At 42.3% G+C, this 21,649-nt stretch overlaps 1 protein-coding gene across 1 annotated transcript in view; it reads left to right on the forward strand.

The window, feature by feature from the left end:
* The window catches only part of gabbr2 (gamma-aminobutyric acid (GABA) B receptor, 2), an 877,108-nt gene that overhangs the window by 559,404 nt on the left and 296,055 nt on the right, over nt 1-21,649 (forward strand). Inside the window, 2 exon segments of the mRNA XM_048608319.1 lie at nt 16,239-16,265; nt 21,020-21,032. Of these exon segments, the coding sequence (XP_048464276.1) occupies nt 16,239-16,265; nt 21,020-21,032 (40 nt within the window).

The following is a 21,649-nucleotide window of genomic DNA, read 5'->3' on the forward strand; positions in this document are numbered from 1 at the left end:
AGTTCTTACTATGATGGCTCTCCATAGATGGTGGGCGTTACCTCCTTAATGAACTCTAATAGTTTGACGAAATATGATTTCCCTTTCACAAAACCATGTCGACTCTGTCGAATTTACCTTGAATTTACCAAGGTACTCTGCTATAACTTCTTTAATAATACATTCTAACATTTTCTCTGTAACAGATGACTGACCTGTAATTTCTTGCTTTCCACCTCCTTTTCCTAAATAAAGGAGTTACGTTTGCTGTACAGCAATCCAATGGGAATATCCCTCGATCTAGGAAGTTTGGGAAAATTAAAATGAATGAATCTACAATCTCATGAACCATTTTTAAGACCATATGCTGAAGTCCAACAGAACTGCAGACTTGTCAGCCTGCAGCTCCAACTATTTATTCAGTACCAGCTCCCTGATGATTGTAATTTTCTTAAATTTCTCCATCCCTTCCACTTTTTTTTAATCATTCATGGGGAGTGACTAAGCCATCACTAATTGCTCAAAGGGCAGTAAAGTCACATGTTGGTTAATTTATTGTTGTTACAAGTACCAAGATGCAGTGAAAAGTGTTGTTTTGTGCGATATGCAGGCAGGTTATATCATGCAAAGTGCATAAGAGCAGCAGAACAGAATGCATAATACAGAGTTTCAGCCACAGGGAAGGTGAAGAGAGAGAGATCAGAATTAACATTTTAGAGTTCCATTCAAAAGTCTGATAACAGTGGGCAAGAAGCTGTTCTTGAATCTATTTGTACGTGTATTCAAATTTTCATATGTTCTGCTCAATGGAAGAGGGTAGAAGAGACTGTAACTGGGGTAGGAGGGTCTTTGATTATGTTTGTTGTTTTCCCAAGGCAGTGGGAGGTAGAGATGGAGTCAATGAATGGAAAGCTGGTTAGCGTGTTGGACTGGGCTGTGTTCACAACTCTCTGTAGCTTCTTGCAGTCATGGCAAGAGCAGTTGCCATACTATGCTGTGATGCTTCCAGATAGGATGCTTCCTATAAAAATTGATAAGAGTCCTCAAGGACATGCCAACTTTCCTTCGCCTCCTGAGGAAGTAGAGACGTTTTTGTGCTTTCTTGACTGTTGTGTCAATGTGGATGGACTAGGACAGATTGTTGATGATCATCACTCCCAGGAACTTGATGCTCTTGATCATCTCCGCCTCAGCACTATTGATACAGACAGGGGTGTATCCTCCACTCTGCTCCCTGAAGTAAATGCCCAGCTCTTTCGTTTTACTGATGTTGATGGAGAGATTGCTGGTTGTCTTTACACCATGCCACTAAGCACTCAGTCTTTCTTTGTATTCTGCCTCGTCATGGTTTGAGATCTGACCTATAACAGTGGTGTCATCAGCAAACTTGTAAATGGATTTGGGGCAGAATTACCCACACTGTCGTGAGTGTATAAGGAGTATAGTAGGGGGCTGAGTACGCAGCCTCACAGGGCACCAGTGTTGAAGATTATGGTGGAGGAGGTGTTGTTGCCTAGTCTTACTGATTGTCATCTTTGGGTCAGGAAGTAAAAGATTCAGTTACAGAGAGGGGAGCAGAGACTGAGGTCTCAGAGTTTAGAGATAAGTTTGTTTGAAATTATGGTGTTGGAGGTGGAACTGTAGTCAATAAGTAGGAGCCTGACATAGGTATCCTTGTTATCCAGATGTTCCAGGGATGAGTGTAAGGCAAGGGAGATGGCATCTGCTGTGGACATGTTGCGCTGGTAGGCAAATTGCTAAGGATCAAGGCAATTTGGAGTTGATGTGAGCCATGATCAACCTCTCAAAGCACTTCATAATTATGATGGTCAGAGCTGATGGGTAGTGGTCATTGAGGCATGCTGAATAACTTTTCTTTGTCACTGGGATGATGCAGGTCTTCTTGAAACAGATGGGGACTTTGGATCGTAGTCATGAGAGGTTAAAGATGTCTGTAAATATTCCTGCCAGCTGGTACACAGGACCTGAGTACATGTAGGCTAGGCCAGGCAAGGACACCAATTTCCTCCTCTAAAAGGACATGAGTGGACCATATGTTGTTTTTCCAACAATCAACAATGGTTTCATGGTCATCATTCATCTCTTAACTCCAGGTTTTTATTGCATTCAAATTCCACCATGGCGGCATTCAAAATCAGATCCCCAGAACATTACCTGGATCTCTGGATTAATAGTTCAGAGGTAACATCATAACCCGTACCCTGCCCTCCCCTACTTGTGGGATGTTATTTGTGTCTTCTCTGCTGGAGACCAATACAAAATACTTCTTCCATTCATTTGCTATCTCCTTATTATTCATTTGTTAATTCTGCAGTCTCACTTTTTATAGATCCAACTTTGTTAACTCATTTTGTCTTTAAATAGTTATTGGAACCCTTGCAATCTGTTTTTATATTTTCTAGCTAGCTTTCACTCTTAGTTTAATTTTTACCTTCTTGTTAATTTCTTGGCCATTTTTGCTTTTTTAAAAAAAATCTGCCTAATCTGGTTCTACTGCATCATTATTGACCTATCTTTTTAAACTGTAAGAAGCTGAATTATGTTGAACAATTACAAAGTTTCAAGCTTTTGCATTCCTTTGGCTTTCCTTACCTCCCTTACTTACAGTCACACGCTCCTACCTCTAAACACTAAACAAATCAGGTGACTAACCCTGAGAGATGTGACAGCCGCCTGTTTCAAAGAAACCAGGTACCTTTTGCCATTCCTGATGTGTTGCAGTGTCTGTCATAGAATCTCCAACTCATTGACTCTGAACCAAAACAGCTTGAACTCCAGGCACTTGCTGCAGACATGTTTGCTCTGGAGCAAACTAGCATCCAGGAATTTCCACATTCGGTTAACTGTTACACATCATCTATCCTGCCATCTTTAATGTATTCTAAGCAATAACTTAATTACTTTATTAAATTGTACATTTAATTTTATAGTTTTATATATTTCATTAACCTGACTAGCAGTTGCTGTATTATGTTGAAACTTAGGAGCAGAATAAGCCTTCGTTACTTACTAGACACTTAACAAATGTTCAATGTCCTCCTCTTCTGTATTCAACTAAGAACTAATTCCCAAGGTCAACGACTGTAAGCATTCAGTCCTGACCCAGTCAGTCACTGATACCTTTCCATCTCTCCCTTGCAGAAGGAGGGTGCTCATAATATCAGAGTGAGAGACAGAAGAGTGGAAGGGTGGGGAGGTGGGCTTCACTGTGACTCCGTATTTTCCCTGTGCCCAAAGAAGGAGGGGCCAGAGACAACACAGCCCATGGCACCTGACACAGCAGACGCTGCCTAGGATGATGGCGAGTGATAGCTATTTCGTCCTTCTCAACTCCCTCCTCACAATCAGCCTGAGATGCAGAATCGCAAGGAAACTGAAGATCATGTGACCATAGAAGATCTGCTCTCTTATACAACATACCTCCCTCATCCCAACCTTCCCTTTCTGAGTCTCTGCTTTCAGACCACCTCAGAGTTGCTACCTCCTTAATCACAGATTCCCTGAAGGAGGGAAGTGAATGTCGAAGTTGCATTGATGAAGAGACTCTGTCACTTGCACTTGCTGCTACTAGCTCAGATACGATTGTACGTACCTTGGAGGCTTGCATCGAGTTGGACCAGAATATAGTGGACCCAGATGGACACCAGGGAACTGTAGCCAAATGATGGATAACATTGATTTATATGCCAGTTCAGCAGAGCACAAGCCACAGATGAATTCAGCCATAGAGGACTCAGATGACAATCTCAATAGGCAACACACAGCAAAGTAGTGAGAGGGCGTATACTCTGAGATGTTAGTTTTATTGGCTGGTCAGACAGACTCATGTCACTGTCAAGGAGCAAAGGAAGAGTCCAACTTCAGCTTGGCAGAAGATATCATGCAGAAGTTGCCTTCTCTGTTACCTGTACTCCATCTCCCTGTCATGCTGCAGACCCCAAGACACTACCATTGCTGTTGTCACCTGTTACAGCTTTTGTGTTCACCAGCCACCTTGTCCTGGGTTATGCCGATGTGGATTCATGCACAAACACTTTTTGGCAATTGGAGGAACTCACCAAAACACATCCAGAAATATTCCAGAGTAACTCCAGACATTTAACAATAGAAACAGAATGAAAAATTAATGTTTTATTGGTATTGAGTCGACTGGTCAAACACTGATATGACAAAATCTGACTGATTTTAGACGAATGTCATTCTCTCAAGCCTGTCCTAAACCAAATTATCTAACATGCAATTAGGATGCCTGGAATGTAAAATAAAATAACTGCAGGACCCAGCTGCAGCTTCAAGCTTATTTTCAATTGTCCTTTATTGAGTAAAGAACAGAGATACTGCCTGGTCATTCATTAATCAAACTGGGATCTGGGTGACACTTCAGCTGGTCGGGCCAGGTTACGTCAACATAGACTCAAATGTCTTCTGGCGCAAGCAGAGAAGACACCTGCTTATGCCCTTATCTTGGCAGAATGCCATGCAGGAAGTGCCTTGAGGCATGTGAAACCACAGAGAGCAATATGAGGCATTTTCTCACCCCATTTTTATATATTTAGACAGAACCCCGTAATTTGGTTTTAAACAGCCTTATGTGAATAGCATTAATTCATGATGAGAACAGCCAGATCCCATCACAAGATAAAGATGCTATCACTTTGCCAGCATGTTGTATTCCAGTCAATGACAGTAATATTATGCTTTGCTGAAAGCCTGCTTCAGCCCTTGAAGCACTATGCAGAGTAACATCACAAAGCAGGCACCAAAGATTAATACGAAACTACATTAAACCAGTACAAAATAGAGGGATGTAATATTTTGGTTCTAATAAACAAACCCTGAGAACACTAAGTAATGGTTTGCTTATTTTCAGACTGTAAATTGAATGGGGGAGATTTAAATGCTAAAATTAATATACGCAGGTTCTGAACTGTATTATTACTCTAACAATCATTAAGATACTTTCTGGTTTTATTTTTATTTGGTCATGGGATTGGTCATTACTTGTGAGGCCACCATTTATTTCCCCATTCCCAATCCCAGTTAAGTGTCAACTACATTGCTGTGGGTCTGGAGTCACATGTAGACAGACCAGGTATTAACAGAAGATTTCCTTCCCTGAAGGACACCAATGAATCAGATTATTTTCTAAATCTTCAATTTCACCATTCATAGTGCAATTTGAACACATGCCCTCAGGACATTAATGTGGAGCTTTGGATTACTCGTCCAGTGACATGACCACTATGCCACTACTTCCCCAGGTGTTCCAAGATCAACACAAAAAAAGCCTCTTTTAAAGGGATCTGAAACAATATTATGAGATAGTAGGAACTGCAGATGCTGGAGAATCTGAGATAACAAGGTGTAGAGCTGGATGAATACAGCAGGACAAGCAGCATCAGAGGAGCAGGAAAGCCAACATTTCAGGCCTAGACCCTTCTTCAGAAATGGGGGAGGGGAAGGTGATTCTGAAATAAATAGGGAGAGAGGGGGAGGCGGATAGAAGATGGATAAAGGAGAGGATAGGTGGAGAGGAGACAAACAGGTCAAAGAGGCGGGGGTGGAGCCAGTAAAGGTGAGTTTAGGTGGGGAGTTAGGGAGGGGATAGGTCAGTCCAGGAAGGACGGACAGGTCAAGGGGGCGGGATGAGGTTAGTAGGTAGGAGATGGGTGTGGGGCTTGAGGTGGGAGGAAGGGATAAGTGGGAGGAAGGACAGGTTAGGGAGGTGGGGACAAGCTTGGCTGGTTTTGGGATGCGGTTAGGGGAGGAGAGATTTTGAAGCTTGTGAAGTCCACATTGATACCATTGGACTGCAGTGTTCTCAAGCAAAATATGAGGTGCTGTTCCTGCAACCTTCGGGTGGCATCGTTGTGGCACTGCAGGAGGCCCAGGATGAACATGTCATCTGAGGAGGGCGAGGGGGAGTTGAAATGGTTCGCGACTGGGAGGTGCAGTTTGTTGCCAACCGAGCATAGGTGTTCCACAAAGCAGTCCCCAAGCTTCCGCTTGGTTTCCCCGATGTAGAGGAGGCCACAACGGGAACAGCGGATACAGTATACCACATTGGCAGATGTGCAGGTGAACATCTGCTTGATGTGGAAGGTCTTCTTGGGGCCTGGGATGGGGGTGAGGCGGGAGGTGTAGGGGCAGGTGTAGCACTTCCTGCGGTTGCAGGGAAAAGTGCCGGATGTGGTGGGGCTGGAGGGGAGTGTGGAGCAGACAAGGGAGTCCCGGAGAGAGTGGTCCCTCCGGAAAGCAGATAAGGGTGGGGAGGGAAAAATGTCTTTGGTGGTGGGGTCAGATTGCAGATGGCGGAAGTGTGGGAGGATGATGCGTTGGATCTGGAGGTTGGTGGGGTGGTACATGAGGACGAGGGGGTTCTGTTTTGGTTGTTATTGCGGGGAGGAAGTGTGAGGGATGAGTTGCTGGAAATGCGGGAAACACGATCGAGGGCATTCTCGACCACTGCATGGGGGGAATTTGCGATCCTTGAAAAACGAGGATATCTGAGATGTTTGGGAGTAGAATGCCTCATCCTGGGAGCAGATGCGGCGGAAGCAAAGGAATTGGGAATAGGGGATGGCATTTTTGCTGGAAGGTGGGTGAGAGGAGGTGTATTCTAGGTAGCTGTGGGAGTTGGTAGGCTTGAAATGGTTATCGGTTTCTAGGTGGTTGCCAGAGATGGAAACAGAGAGGTCCAGGAAGGACAGAGAGGTATTAGAGATGGTCCAGGTGAACTTAAGGTTGGGGTGGAAGGTGTTGGTGAAGTGGATGAACTGTTCGAGCTCCTCGTGGGATCCAGTCATCGATGTAACGGAGCAAGAATTGGGGGATAGGCCAGTGTAGCTACGGAAGAGGGATTGTTCCACGTATCTTACAAAGAGGGAGCATAGCTTGGGCCCATGTGGGTACCCATGGCCATCGCCTTTGTCTGTAGGAAGTGGGAGGAATTGAAAGAGAAGTTGTTAAGAGTGAGGACGAGTTCAGCTAAGTGGATGAGGGTGTCAGTAGAGGGGGACTGGTTGGGCCTGCAGGACAGGAAGAAGCGGAGGGTCTTTAGGCCATCTGCATGGGGAATGTAAGTGTATAGGTACTGGACGTACGACTGGACGCCTGCTCCTGCCCCACCGAACTTATCTCTACTTATCTCGACTCCATTTTCTCCCCCTTGGTCCAGCAACTCCCCACCTACATCCGTGACACCACCCACGTTCTCCACCTCCTCCAAAACTTCTGATTCCCCAGTCCCCAACACCTCATCTTTACCATGGACGTCCAGTCCCTATACACTTGCACCTTCTGCAAAACGACCATCCCCTATTCCCAATTCCTTCACCTCCGCCGCATCTGCTCCCAGGCTGAGGCATTCCATTCCCGAACATCTCAGATGTCCTCGATTTTCAAGGACCGCAACATGCCCCCCTCAGTGGTCGAGAATGCCCTCTGCCGTGTCTCCCGCATTTCCCGCAACTCAATCCTCACACCGCCTCCCCGCAATAACAACCAAAACAGAATGCCCCTCATCCTCACGTACTACCCCACCAACCATTCGGATCCAATGCATCATCCTCCGACACTTCCGCCATCTGCAATCCGACCCCACCACCAAAGACATTTTTCCCTCCCCACCCTTATCTGCTTTCCGGAGGGACCACTCTCTCCGGGACTCCCTTGTCCGCTCCACACTCCCCTCCAGCCCCAACACACCCAGCACTTTTCCCTGCAACTGCAGAAAGTGCTACACCTGCCCCTACACCTCCCGCCTCACCCCCATCCCAGGCCCCAAGAAGACCTTCCATATCAAGCAGATGTTCACCTGCACATCTGCTAATGTGGTATACTGCATCCGCTGTACCTGTTGTGGTGTCCTCTACGTCAGGGAAACCAAGCGGAGGCTTGGGGACCGCTTTGCGGAACACCTACGCTGGGTTCGCAACAAACAACTGCACCTCCCAGTCGCGAACCATTTCAACTCCCCCTCCCCATCCTTAGATGACTTGTCCATCCTGGGCCTCCTGCATTGCCACAACGATGCCACCCGAAGGTTGCAGGAACAGCACCTCATATTTTGCTTGGGAACCCTGCAGTCCAATGGTATCAATGTGGACTTCACAAGCTTCAAAATCTCTCTTCCCCCAACCGCATCCCAAAACCAGCCAAGCTTGTCCCCGCCTCCCTAACCTGTCCTTCCTCCCACTTATCCCTTCCTCCCACCTCAAGCCCCACACCCATCTCCTACCTACTAGCCTCATCCCGCCCCCTTGACCTGTCTGTCCTCCCTGGACTGACCTATCCCCTCCCTAACACCCCACCTACACTCACCTTTACTGGCTCCACCCCCACCTCTTTGACCTGTTTGTCTCCTCTCCACCTATCCTCTCCTTTATCCATCTTCTATCCGCCTCCCCCTCTCTCCCTATTTATTTCAGAATCCCCTTCCCCTCCCCCATTTCTGAAGAAGGGTCTAGGCCCGAAATGTCAGCTTTCCTGCTCCTCTGATGTTGCTTGGCCTGCTGTGTTCATCCAGGTCTACATGTTGTTATCTGAAATAATTTTATATTTGTTTTACAATACCTATCTGCACTATTATTTCTAGTTACTGGAAATTACAGTAGAAATATGTCCTTTTGAGTAAAAGTACAGATGAACTATTTTAAAGTAATGATCGCCCTGAATCAATCTTTGCAGACCATTATGACTATAAAAATCAGTTTATATTCTCGCCCTTGCCACTTTAATTTCATTGGCACTTACAAAGAATGATCAAAATGGCTCATGGTGTTTTTCAGATTTCTAAGCGAATTGTTCAAGAAAAGATATGGTTCTCTCCTGGCATAATAGACAAATATTGTTATAATTTGCACTTTGCACAGTGATGAATATTTCCAAATGAAAAAATCTGCAATTCCTCATTAAAGGATAACTTTGTAGTAAAGTTACCCTGTTGTATGTTGCCCCTGAAATTCTCAATTGGACTTAGCAGCCAAAAACAATGTACATGTCTACACTGTACATATCTACAATACACCGTCCCCAGTATGACGGAGCTGTAATCAATGGACAATGGTCTTGTAACATTAGTTTCAGATGCTCCTATTGCAAATGTATACATTGAATGGAGTATCAAAGTTCAAACTCACTTATGTTGTTGCACTCTCTTAGTTAATTAAGAAAACTAATGTAAAATGAGAAAGCACATAAAATTATTTTATGCACGTCGACAAAGCTAAAATATGTTAATGAAATGCTTGAGTAGATTTGGGACCAGCGTCCTGTCAAGTTGCATGACTAGTGCAATAGAGTGTTGTTTTAAACTGAATAGTGCAGAGGGGAGGGTGGGAGTGGGCTAAGATCATTTGAGGAAAGATGTGATAAGTTAAAGTGAAAGAACAAGGCAATAGAGCAAATTAGCAAGAAGTATAATGATAAAGCATGATAGAATGAAACAGGGTATAAAATATTAAGACTGTACTAGGAAATAAAGGACAGAACTTGCACAAACAGTAAAGACAGGGTCTGAATGTGAATGTGAGTAAGATTCTTACAAAATGAATAAATTGCCAGCACAAATAAAAATAAATATGTACAATCTGATAACCATTACAGAAGGTACAAAGTGACCAATAGTGGAATTTGAATAGATAAAGCTACTTGACATTATGGAAAGTCAGCAAGCTAGGAAAAGAGCTTGGACTATTTCTGTTAATTAAGAATGATATTAATACAATAGTGAGCAATTACCCCAACTCTCAAATCAAAATGTAGAATTAATTTAAGCAGAAGTAAGAAAGCAAAGCCTTACTATTGTAATGGGAGGAATTCACTTATAATCAAACCCCACTCCTCCACCAGTTGTGTCATTATTGTAAATGGTTTGATTCAATTACCAAAATGGCTAATTGCTTCTCTTTAGTATGACTATCAATAATGAGAGTCAAAAGCTATCAGAGTAGACAGGAAAATGGAGTTGAGACCACAATTAGTGGTAACAGATTCCACATTGGTTGGTGGCATTCTCGGGATTTTCATCATAGAAGTTAGGTCTTGTTTGAGGGATACAGTAACATTTTAATCAATCCTCTTCACCCACTGTGATGTGCATCCATGGTTCAAGACAGTGCAGCTGAATGTATCTATGACTTATTTATGACTGGGCTGAAGCTTCTTGTGACCAGTATAATTCCTTCTGCCTGATCAGTATCACCAGGTGAGGAGGGGCCATGACTCCCCTCTTTCAGCTTGTTATAGCATTTTTAAATTTTTAAACTTTTTTTAAAGTATGTCGATATCACCCTTAAACTTCACTAAATTCCAAGGTATTCTTGAGTGAAAAGAAATCGTTTTATCACCTACTACAATTTGGAGGTTGGTTAGCTCAGTTGGCAGGTTAGCTGGTTTGTAATGTAGAGTGATGCCAACATCAATCCTTGTGTTTGATTTGATTTGTTTAATATAGTCACTTGTACCTAGGTACAGTGAAAAGTGTACAAAGTTGCCATGCTCCAGCACCATCTTGGATTGCAGAATAGGTTGTATAAATTGTAAAATACTGAATAAATTGATATTAAATTGATGTTACTGAAACAGAAACAGCTTCAAAAGCTCATCTTTGCCTTTACATAGACTTCACCCGCTGTCCAATATTGTCTCCGGGGTCCTGGCAATTTGTTCCTTTTCTGTCACCCCTGCCACTGTTGCTTATGTGTCCGCCATTTCTTAGCTGGTGATGGTCAGGCTGCGCAGGTCCCACACCTCCTCCAGTGCTCAGCTGGGATTACTATAAAGATCCTGTCTTCTCACCCTCACCTGAAAGCAAAATGTCCTTATTTCAACAATACAATGATAGTTGCCGATGTGTCCCAAGATGCAGTATTGATGTGCAGAGTGTACTGTAATTGGATCAGAGATGTGCATGAGGAACTTTAGAGGCTGGCACATGTTGGATACCAATGTCTGTGGACATGGGGTGCTTGTGGCCATTGCACAGGGAATGTGCCCTGAGGAGTTGGTGTTTGGTGTCCAACCTGGATATCCTTTGGTGCAAGTGGCAAGCACAAGTCCACAGGTACCTACTGTGACTTCCCTGGTGACAGTTCTTAACATCCAGTTTGCTTTCAGCAGGTAGTACGTTAAGTAGAAACTGCATGTTAATAAGGCAAAATCTGCAGTTAATAAGATTGTTTCCAAGCAATTATCCTCTTTAATTGGCAACTCACTGCTGCCTAGTGGGAATCTCACCACGACACCCAGAACTTAGATAAAAGATGTAGTGCATCGTTCCTGATATTAAGATGGGTCTCGTTGGACTTCTCACACAATTCCATCACATTTCTCATCATAGCTCACATCATTCTGGAGCCTATAAGGTTCTGCCCAAGGTAATAATTTAGCTTCTCTTACAATTCTCTATTATTCATTATAAATTAACTTGACTCTGCCATAACGAACCCACTCTCATCTTCGCCAAATATACTTGTTGAAGTTTTTACAATCCAATTTTATATTTTTTGTTGGATATGCATTCATATCCATTCATTCTTTCCTTGTCAGTTTTTTGGTCCTCCTTTGTTGTGTTCTAAAATGTTCTAATCCTCAAATTAATTCCCATTTCTGGCCACATTGTAAGATTTTTCTTTTAATCTTATACTGTCCTTTTTCTGTCAGCAACGATTGGCCTACCTTTTTGAAGTCTTTGCGTGCTGAAGGAATGTAAAGCTACTATAAGCTCTGTCATAGTTCTTTAAAGACTGTACATGGCCTTTCCTAAATTATGCCTTTTAAGTATTTCCCCATCCAGTCCATCCAATGTGTGCGTCCATGCTTTTATATTTTCCATTCTTCAAATTTAACACCCTTGCTTCAGATTCACTTTCAAATTGTAAAATTTAACCATATTGTGGTTACTCATCTCTAAAAGATTAATAAGAAGATCTTTTATAACAAGATTATTAATTAATCCCTTTTCATTGCATAGATTATTTATAAGATCTAAAATAGCTTGTCCTCTATCTGGCTTCTCAGTCTGTGACTCGAGAAAACCATCCCTAAGGCAATCCAGAAACTCGTCCTTACAGTTTTAGTGCTCATTTTTTTACCCAGTCTCTATCAGAGTGAAGTCACCTATGATCACTGGTGTTGCCAATGCTCCAAGCTTCTCTCTTCTCCTGACTAATACCATATTGCACACTACACTACTATTGGGTGGCCTATAAATAACTCCAACAACTGTCTGCTGTTCTTTTGGAGTTTTGGAATTCCACCCAAACAGATTACATGCATTGTTTTTTCTGATCAGAGATCCTCCCATACTAATTTTTTACACAGAGGGTGGTAAGTGCCTGGAATGCGCTGCCAGAAGAGGTGGTAGGAACAGATGCAATAACAATATTTAAGAGGTATCTTGAATGATACGTGAATAGGCAGGGAATAGAGGGTTACAGACCGCATAACTGCAAAATATTTTTAGTTTAGAAAGGCGTCATGTGTTGTAGCAGACTTGGTGGGCCGAAGGGCCTGTTCCTATGCTGTACTGTACTTTGTTCTTTGTTCTTAACACACTTTAGGCTTTTCTGTCCGATCTGTCTGAGTACATGTACATTAAGTCAAACTCAATCTATCCTGAATTAGCCAGTACTTTCTCCAACTTTGCATTTGTAAGCTACCCTCTTCAGTGCAATCCAGCAAATCCACGTCCCACCACTGATTCCATCCTCCTCCTTGGCTATTCACTCATTTCTATTCTAAGGGCTCACACCTTCAGTGTCCTCTTTGGTTCTGAACTGATTTGAAAGTAAAAGAATCACAAAACACACCTCTATCAAATAGGCAGCTTCCATGCCTTCTTAATGCCCATAGCTGCTGAACCCATTCAATCCATCATCACCTCCAAGTTCAACTTCCCCAAAGTCTCTTCAATGACCTTCTGAACTTTACCCTATATAAAAAACAACTCTGTCAAAACTTGGTACCCTCACACTAAGTCCCATTTGCCTAACCACAGTAATTTTCATTGCTCACAGTATTCCTAAAGCACTGAATTAAAAATCTTTATATTTATAACCTCTCCATGCTCTCACTTTATACACACTGCCATGCAAGAATGGGGTTCATGTTTTCCTTTTCCATATCTTTTATATTTTGAAAGCTCTCCACATATCGTTCTGTCTTCAACAGATTAAAATCATAGGATTGAAAGCTTAGACCTTGCTAGAATAGCAAAACTGTTTGCAAGTTGAGAATATTGAGAAGGCATGGGAAGACAGGAGTCGAGTTACTTGCCAGACATTTCCCAGCCTCTGACTTGCTCTTGTAACCACAGTATTGATATGGCTGTTTCACTTCATCTTCTGGTCATTGGTAAAACAGTGGGCTCTGCTGAGGCTCTTTACAGAGCTATGGCATTCCAACCCCAAGCTCCCTCTCCGATTGGAAAAGTGATGCCTCCATTCCGTCAAAAGCTGGATTCCTAATTAAGGGGAAAACAACATTGGTTACAATGGCTTACATGCAGTTGAATTTTTGAGACCACATCAATAAAAGGGGGAACCTATAAAGGCTGCCTCCATGAGTCTGTTGTTCTTACCTGGAGACCTGAGATCTGAGGAAATGCAGTTATGTGAACTTTTTCTTGGAGGAGGGAGAGGCCAGCCTCCCAGTCCAGGCAGTTTTGATGTAAGTGGCTGAGAAAGGTAGCAGCAGAAGTATGCTGCCTCCAAGATGAAATCAGTGCACCAAGTGGATTCAGGGCCTTTTTTTATTATAAGCTCATGTGATGTAGACATTGCTTAATGGGCCATTTAGAGGATTGTGGTGAGCCTCCTTCAAGACTGGCTGAAAGAGAGCAGCAATATATTTCGTAGCCAGGGTGGTGGGGTTCCCATGGGAGGGAACCTGCAACTGCATTTTTCCTTCTACCTGGTAGAGTTCATTGCTTTGTAGGATGTTCTAAAAGGAACTTTGGTGTGTTACTGTAATCCTCTTGTAACTGCCAATGTGCATCAGTGATTGAAGGAGTGAATTTGTGTGGTGGTGGATCAGGCGTCAATCAAACTAGCTGCTTTGTCCTGGATGACATTCTGCTTCTTGAATGTCATTACAGGTGCACTCATTCAGGTAAGTGAGGAGAATTCCATCACACTCCTGACTAGTGCCTGTTAGATCATGAACAGGCTGTGGGAAAACAGGAGTGGGTAACGAAGCACGGAATTTTCAGTCCCCAATCTGCGTTTGTAACTACATTATATACATGACTGGTTCACTTCCATTTCTGGCCATTGGTAACTCCCAGGATGTTGACAATGAGTGACAGTAATATCTTTAAATGTCAAACGAAGATAGTTGTATTCTGTCTTATTGAAGATGGCCATTGCTGGCTTTGTGTGGCGCAAATGTTACTCGCCACTTATCAACTGAAGCTTGGATGTCGTCTAGTTCTGTCTGCATACGAAAATTGACTGCCTCAGTATCTGAAGAGTCACAAATAGCGGGGAGCTGCACCAATGATCAGCATACATCCCCACATCTGCTCTTATGATGTTGGGATGATCATGGAGGAAGTGGCTGATGATGGTTGAGCTGAGATGATTGACCTCCAACAACGAAAGCCATCTTCTTCCAAACTAGGAATGACTCCAAACAGTGCAGACTTTTTGAGCTGATTCTCATTAACTTCAGTTTTGCTAGGGCTCTTAATGAGATACTTGGTTAAGTGCTGTCTTAATATCAAGGGCAGTTGTTCTCACCAGAGATCTGGAATTTGGACCAAAGCTGTAATGAGGTTGAGAGCTGAGTGGCCCTGCAGAACCCAAACTGAGCATCTGAGCAGGTTAGTGCTGAGTAATTGGCTCTTGATGATGTCAGTGGCACTTTCCCTTCATTGATGTTTCAGAGTAGACATGTGGGCATTAATCAGTTGGGTTTGAATTGTCCTGCTTTTTGTGCACGAGACATCCCTTCTGCAATTTTGCACATTGCTAGTTAGATACACATGTTGTAGTGGTACTGAGACTGATAAAAACTTATTTATTACATTAATTTTGGCAAATTCACGTTTGCTTTAAGCAAGCACAAATGATACCTGACTCCCTACCCACTCCTGTCCTAAGATTTCCTGGAAACATATCTCCTCAGTTCTCCAAAAGTATACCCTGGCCTTCCAAAATAAATTTACTAAAACAGACCTGCTGTAACATGGTATTCTGTATTTTTTTTATTCATTCACAGAGTGGCTAGGCCAGCATTTATTGCCCGTCCTTAATTGCTCAGATCAAACAGAGGGAATACATGATTCAGAATCAAATGGAGATGTTTGAATGGCCTGCTCTCTCTATGAATCATGGACCAATGAAGTACAGGCTGCCTCCATGAAAACTGGAAATGACACATCTGGGGGTGGAACATTTAGATCATCGTCCCCAAGACAGCCCTAAAAATATATATAAAAATCTGGAATACTTTATAAAAATAAAGCTGGATATCATAAATCGTGTCCCTGCTATCACAGCATACCCTATGTAGAACAATTCACACTGACGAAAAATGTTATCACTAAACTATAGAAATAATGTCCTGTCAGGAGTAGCATTTGCCTTTTGTTCTCCTCCTTTCTCACAGTCACAGTCACACTTTCCAGATGAAGCAGTGATTTACTTCTATTTCTTTCAATCTAGTCAATTTTCTAATCACCCTGTTCTGAGATGTTATTACACACCTCTGGAGTAGGATGGAATTTGAACTGGGGCCTTCTAGCTCAGAGGTAGGGACAATAGCACTGCATCAGATTGGCTATCAGCCAAAAGCATTTTCTAATCAACCTATTCAGAAATACTTTTACACATCTCTGAAGAAGGTGGGACTTGAACCTAGGCTTCCTAGCTCAAAGGTGGGAACATTGCCACTGCACCACTAGAGACATTATTATGTGATGTAATTATAGACCAGTGAGCCTGACGTCAGTGGTGGGGAAGCTGCTGGAGAAGATACTGAGGGATAGGATCTATTTACATTTGGAAGAAAACGGGCTTATTAGTGATAGGCAGCATGGTTTTGTGTAGGGAAGGTCATGTCTTACCAACTTGATAGAACTCTTTGAGGAAGTGACAAAGTTGATAGATGAGGGAAGGGCTGTAGATGTCATATACATGGACTTCAGTAAGTCATTTGAAAAGGTTCCCCATGGTAGGCTGATGGAGAAAGTGAAGTCGCATGGGGTCCAGGATGTATGAGCTAGATGGATAGAGAATTGGCTGGGCAACAGGAGACAGAGAGTTGTAGTGGAAGGGAGTTTCTCAAAATGGAGAACTGTGACCAGTGGTGTTCCACAGGGATCCGTGTTGGGACCACTGTTGTTTGTGATATACATAAATGATCTGGAGGAAGGTATAGATGGTCAGATTAACAAGTTTGCAGATGACACTAAGATTGGTGGAGTAGCAGATAGTGAAGGGGACTGTCGGAGAATGCAGCAGCATATAGATAGATTGGAGAGTTGGGCAGAGAAATGGCAGATGGAGTTCAATCCAGGCAAATGCGAGGTGATGCATTTTGGAAGATCCAATTCAAGAGCGAACTATACGGTAAATGGAAAAGCCCTGGGGAAAATTGATGCACAGAGAGATCTGGGTGTTCAGATCCGTTGTACCCTGAAGTTGGCAACGCAGGTCAATAAAGTGGTCAAGAAGGCATATGGCATGCTTTCATTCATCGGACGGGATATTGAGTACAAGAGTTGGCAGGTCATGTTGCAGTCGTATTGGACTTTGGTTTGACCGCATTTGGAATACTGCATACAGTTCTGGTTGCCACATTACCAAAAGGATGTGGATGCTTTGGAGACGGTGCAGAGGAGGTTCACCAGGACGTTGCCTGGTATGGAGGGCACTAGCTATGAAGAGAGGTTGAATAGATTAGGATTATTTACATTAGAAAGACGGAGGTTGAGGGGGGACCTGATTGAGGTCTACAAAATCATGAGAGGTATAGACAGGGTGGATAGCAAGAAGCTTTTTCCCAGAGTGGGGGACTCAATTACTAGGGGTCACGATTTCAAGATGAGAGAGGAAAAGTTTAAGGGAGATATGTGTGGAAAGTTCTTTACGCAGAGGGTGGTGGGTGCCTGGAATGCGTTGCCAGCGGAGGTGGTAGAGGCGGGCACGATAGCATCATTTAAGATGTATCTAGACAGATACATGAATGGGCAGGGAGCAGAGGGATACAGATCCTTGGAAAATAGGCGACAGGTTTAGATAGAGGATCTGGATTGGCACAGGCTTGGAGGGCCGAAAGGCCTGTTCCTGTGCTGTAATTTTCTTTGTTCTTTATATACATTTGGAGCAGATGGGACTTGGATCCATGGCTCCTAGTTCACTACCACTATGCCACAAATGTCCCTTCATACCTCCATTCTGTTGAATCCTTCTAAAACTTTAAACAGCTGTATCAAATCTCCCTTCAATCTCCAAAATCAAGGGAATGTGAGTTAATTTGTCCAGAATTCTGGTGATGCAGTCAGTGATGCACATTAACTACCTCAATATGACATTATTCCTGCCAATGGGTTTGCTCTTAATCCCAACTAAACTCTTCTTTATTCCCATTATACACCTCCGTTTGTTCTTCACCTACATGAGTGTCACCCAACTACTTTGACCTGAACAATTAAAAAATATAAACCTGGAACTGAGGTCTAGCTCTGGAGTGGACCCAGCAGAAACCTTGTGATAGGGCACCCCACCTCTCTGTGCTGGAATGATCAGGATCCACAGCAAACAGAAAGCAAGCAATTCTCAGAATTATTTTTACTTGAGTGAAAAATATGAATATGGAAATCTTGAGACCATTTAGTTCACTTTCTACCTAACAAAAAGATAATAGTGCTGACTAATCACAGCAATCAAACCTCTTTCAGTTAATCTGCAGCAGAGCCTCGTATGACATTCTCTTACTTAGAAAGTTAGATAAAAGCAAGGAATGTTTACTTATTTCTCAGCACAAACATTATCGTATTCTACATCATAGCCACAAAGGGAAACTGTCTAAGTAGAGCTGAATTTATGAAAATGTAACCAAAGCTTCTGTTTGCTCAGGGTAGTAGCCTGTAGTGTAATTGAGTCGCACTTTCCGTGTAGACAAGAGTGTATTGTTTACACTTCCTTATAGACATCAATGTAATGGTTAATACAGCAGAGTCAATTTCACCCATTAGTCAACTCTGGTGCCATAATTTCAGATATTTAAAAATATGGCAAATGTTTTTATTTGTATGGTCATAAAAAAAAACTAGTTCTTGGCTCAGCCATTTTATTCTTAAGTTCTAGAGATATTCTGAATTTTGAGTAATCACTGCCATATTTTATTTAAACACTAAATTTTTGTCAGCATAACATCAGTTATGGAAAGGCACCAATTTAGCAACCTGCTGCTTTCATGTGATTATGTTATAATTTGGATCATACAAGACTGCTGCTTTTGTAAGTGATCTTTATTTGTTGTTGAGATATGGGTATCATTGGCAAGGACATTTTTTGTTGCCCATCCTTAATTTCCCTTGACAGCAGCTAAGAGGTGAATGTTGTTGGTCTGTAGTCACATGTAGCTCAGACCAGGTAAGAACAGCATGCTTTCTCTCTTAAACAAACAGAGTGAACCAGATGTGCTTTACAATCATTAATATTAATTACATAGACATTATTACTGAGGTTAGCATTCAATTCCAGATTTACTAAATAGTTTATTTTAATTTCTGCCAGGTACTAGACTGATGATACCAAGATTAAAGGGTTTGATTTATAAAGAGGGGTTGGATAAGCTGGAACCTTTTCTCCCTGGATCATTGGAGTTTGGGGGGGTGACATTATAGAGGTTTATAAAATCCTGAGAGGCATAGCTAAGGTGAATAGCAAAGGTCTTTTCCCCAGTGTAGAGGAGTCCAAAACTGAGGGCATGGGTTTATGGTGAGAGGAATGTATGGAATGAGCTGCGAGAGGAAGTGGTAGAGGTGAGTACAATTACAATATTTAAAAGACATTTGAATAGGTACATGAATAGGAGGGGTTTAGAGGAATATGGGCCAAAGACAGGCAAGTGGGATTAGTTTAGTTTGGGAAACCTGGTTGGCATGGATGAGTTAGAATGAAGAGACTTGATTCTGTGCTGTTTGACTCTATGACTCTATTCACTGTTCAACCTTTACGCTGTGACACCAAATGTAGACTGGGTAACCATTTTGCAGAACACCTCCACTCCTTCTGTCAGAATAAGCCTGACCTTCCAATTGTTTGCCATTTCAATTAGCTATTTTGTTCCCAATCCAACATTCACATCTTGTTGGAGTGTTCCATTGATACTTAATGCAAGCTAAAGGACTAGCAACCCAGTTTTTGGCTTGGGCACATCACAGCTTTCTCAATGCTGAGTTCAACATCTTCACAGCATGATATCCATCTTGCATTTTGATTACCCTTCCAACCTGCACCACTTCCCCCCACCAACTCCACGGAGTTTCTCCAGCATTTTCTGTCTTTTATTTCAGATTTCTGGCATCTGCAGTATTTCATTTCTAATTTTAAAGAAATTAAATGCTGTCCATATCCCAATGATAGGATGCGTGTTCATTGTGCACATTACCGTCATGCCTGTTTTTAAAGCTTATCCAATTTAAAACCCTTTGAGTCCTTTTAAAATCTTTTTTAATTTGACTTTTGATTAAAATAATTTTGGGAACTCACATCCACGGGAGGCCTCCAACTATTGCAACATGGATATAGCCAAGCAATGGAGCACTGGAGAATAGACAAATCTAGCATCAATTATATCATTACAAGCAGGAGTCAATACTCTAGGTCAAAGCAGTCCTTTCCCCAGGGCAGACATTCATATTAATCAATTTTGCTAGTCAGGCAGACAAAATGTGAACAGCAGACTTTTGGCCTTTCGTTTAATTAGAGGCAGACCTTTTTTTGGAAAAAAAAACGCCAAATTTGCATTCAACATTCCACTAATCAGAATATTAATCATTTTGACGACTTGGATTGTTGAGGTGTGAGAAACAGCCTCTGCCTCTGTATCATTTACCTTACGAAAAGCAGACAGAGTTTACAGCCCTTAATAGTCAGCTGGAAAATTACAGGAGCAGCAGGACCTAATGAAACTAATAAGAATCCATGAGTGGGTTTGGAGTAGGGTAGCTGGTTACCTGTTTTCCATTAGACTTACAAGAACCAAGACTAGTGTTGCAGTGAGACATTAGAAAACCGAGGAATTTCAACTTCCGGAACTTGTTTAGAGAATTCAGCTAGCTAAATTCACCTTGTTAAAATTTACAGAATTTTGTCCAATCATAAACAAAATACAATTCCACGTCTTCATTTTGCACCAGTGCAACAGCAGTTCACTTAAAAAGGTATTTTCTGAACTGAGGCTTTGGGTTTGTTGAGATTGCACGAAGTGCCGTTTCAAATTACGAGTACAGAATGGAGAGCACATTGGAAACTTAGCAACTCTGGGAATGCCTGCACAGCTTAACCTGCTGTTGTGAGTGATGATGTTTCCAGAATAGAATGGGCTATCTTTTCATTTCACCAGCTTAACAATTAGCTAGAAGCAACAATGAGGCATGGTATCATTGCTGTTAGGTCATTAGGTATGCCCTGTTACCAATTAGTAGCCAGGGTGAGGCAATGATAAATCAGAGACATGACTAGAATGATTCTCAGGATACCCCGCTAGCCCCTGTTCAATGTCTTATAGTCACTTGAAACGAGTCAAGTCATTCACCCAATTGTAGAACTCTGAGCCTGTAGCTGATCCATATCTGACACCCCAGTTTCAAGTTACAGCGGCCAAATCCTCATGTAACCTTGCCACTTAGTTAGTACCCTAATCGAAGCTCAAGATCATATACTTGAAAGCACATGCATTGATCACTGTCATAACATAGCACCACAGAAGCAATATGACAAGTTTGACTACAAAACATCTGTCTTCATCTATGTACCAAAATGAAACCAGGTTGCAAGAATAGGAGATTTGCAGAAGTTTCTGCTTTTTAAGATACTGCAAGTGAAGGCATTTTGTGAAAGACACATGTCCAACTTTAGAAGTGGTATCACCGATGAACCATTTTCATTTCAACATTAGCAGAATTATTCTATATTCAAGACTTGCAGCACGTAGTAAAGTTCTTGATCCAGGTTTTCTCTGATGATGCCCCTTCAGTGAAGAAAATTACACTGTGAACATTACAGTGTCATAGCACAATGGAGCATATGAAAACTTTGGACCTTTGGGAAATACTGCCACATTGTAAAATTGCACAGCCTTTTCAAGCTGCTGCTTTTTGCCTGTATTCAAATAAACAAGTCATGCCAGAATTGTCTTATACAGCTTTGTCCTACCAATTGATCAATGGAGTTGATGTTCTTAGTGATATATGAAGGATTTGGAGTGATTGACGTTAAGAACAGTTATGACATTCACATTCATTGGCAATGATATGTCCATGTAAGATTGTCTGCATGTCATTTGACAGTTAGGATGCAACACAGTCATGCCCTGTGTTGTGAACGAAATCCTGTACGAGCATTACAACCTGATATCAGAGATGGTAAGAACGGCCGATGCTGGAGTCAGAGATAGCACAGTGTGGAGCTGG

This window comes from Rhincodon typus, chromosome 2 (genome assembly GCF_021869965.1).
Source record: "Rhincodon typus isolate 14 chromosome 2, sRhiTyp1.1, whole genome shotgun sequence".
Taxonomy (NCBI): Eukaryota; Metazoa; Chordata; class Chondrichthyes; order Orectolobiformes; family Rhincodontidae; genus Rhincodon; species Rhincodon typus.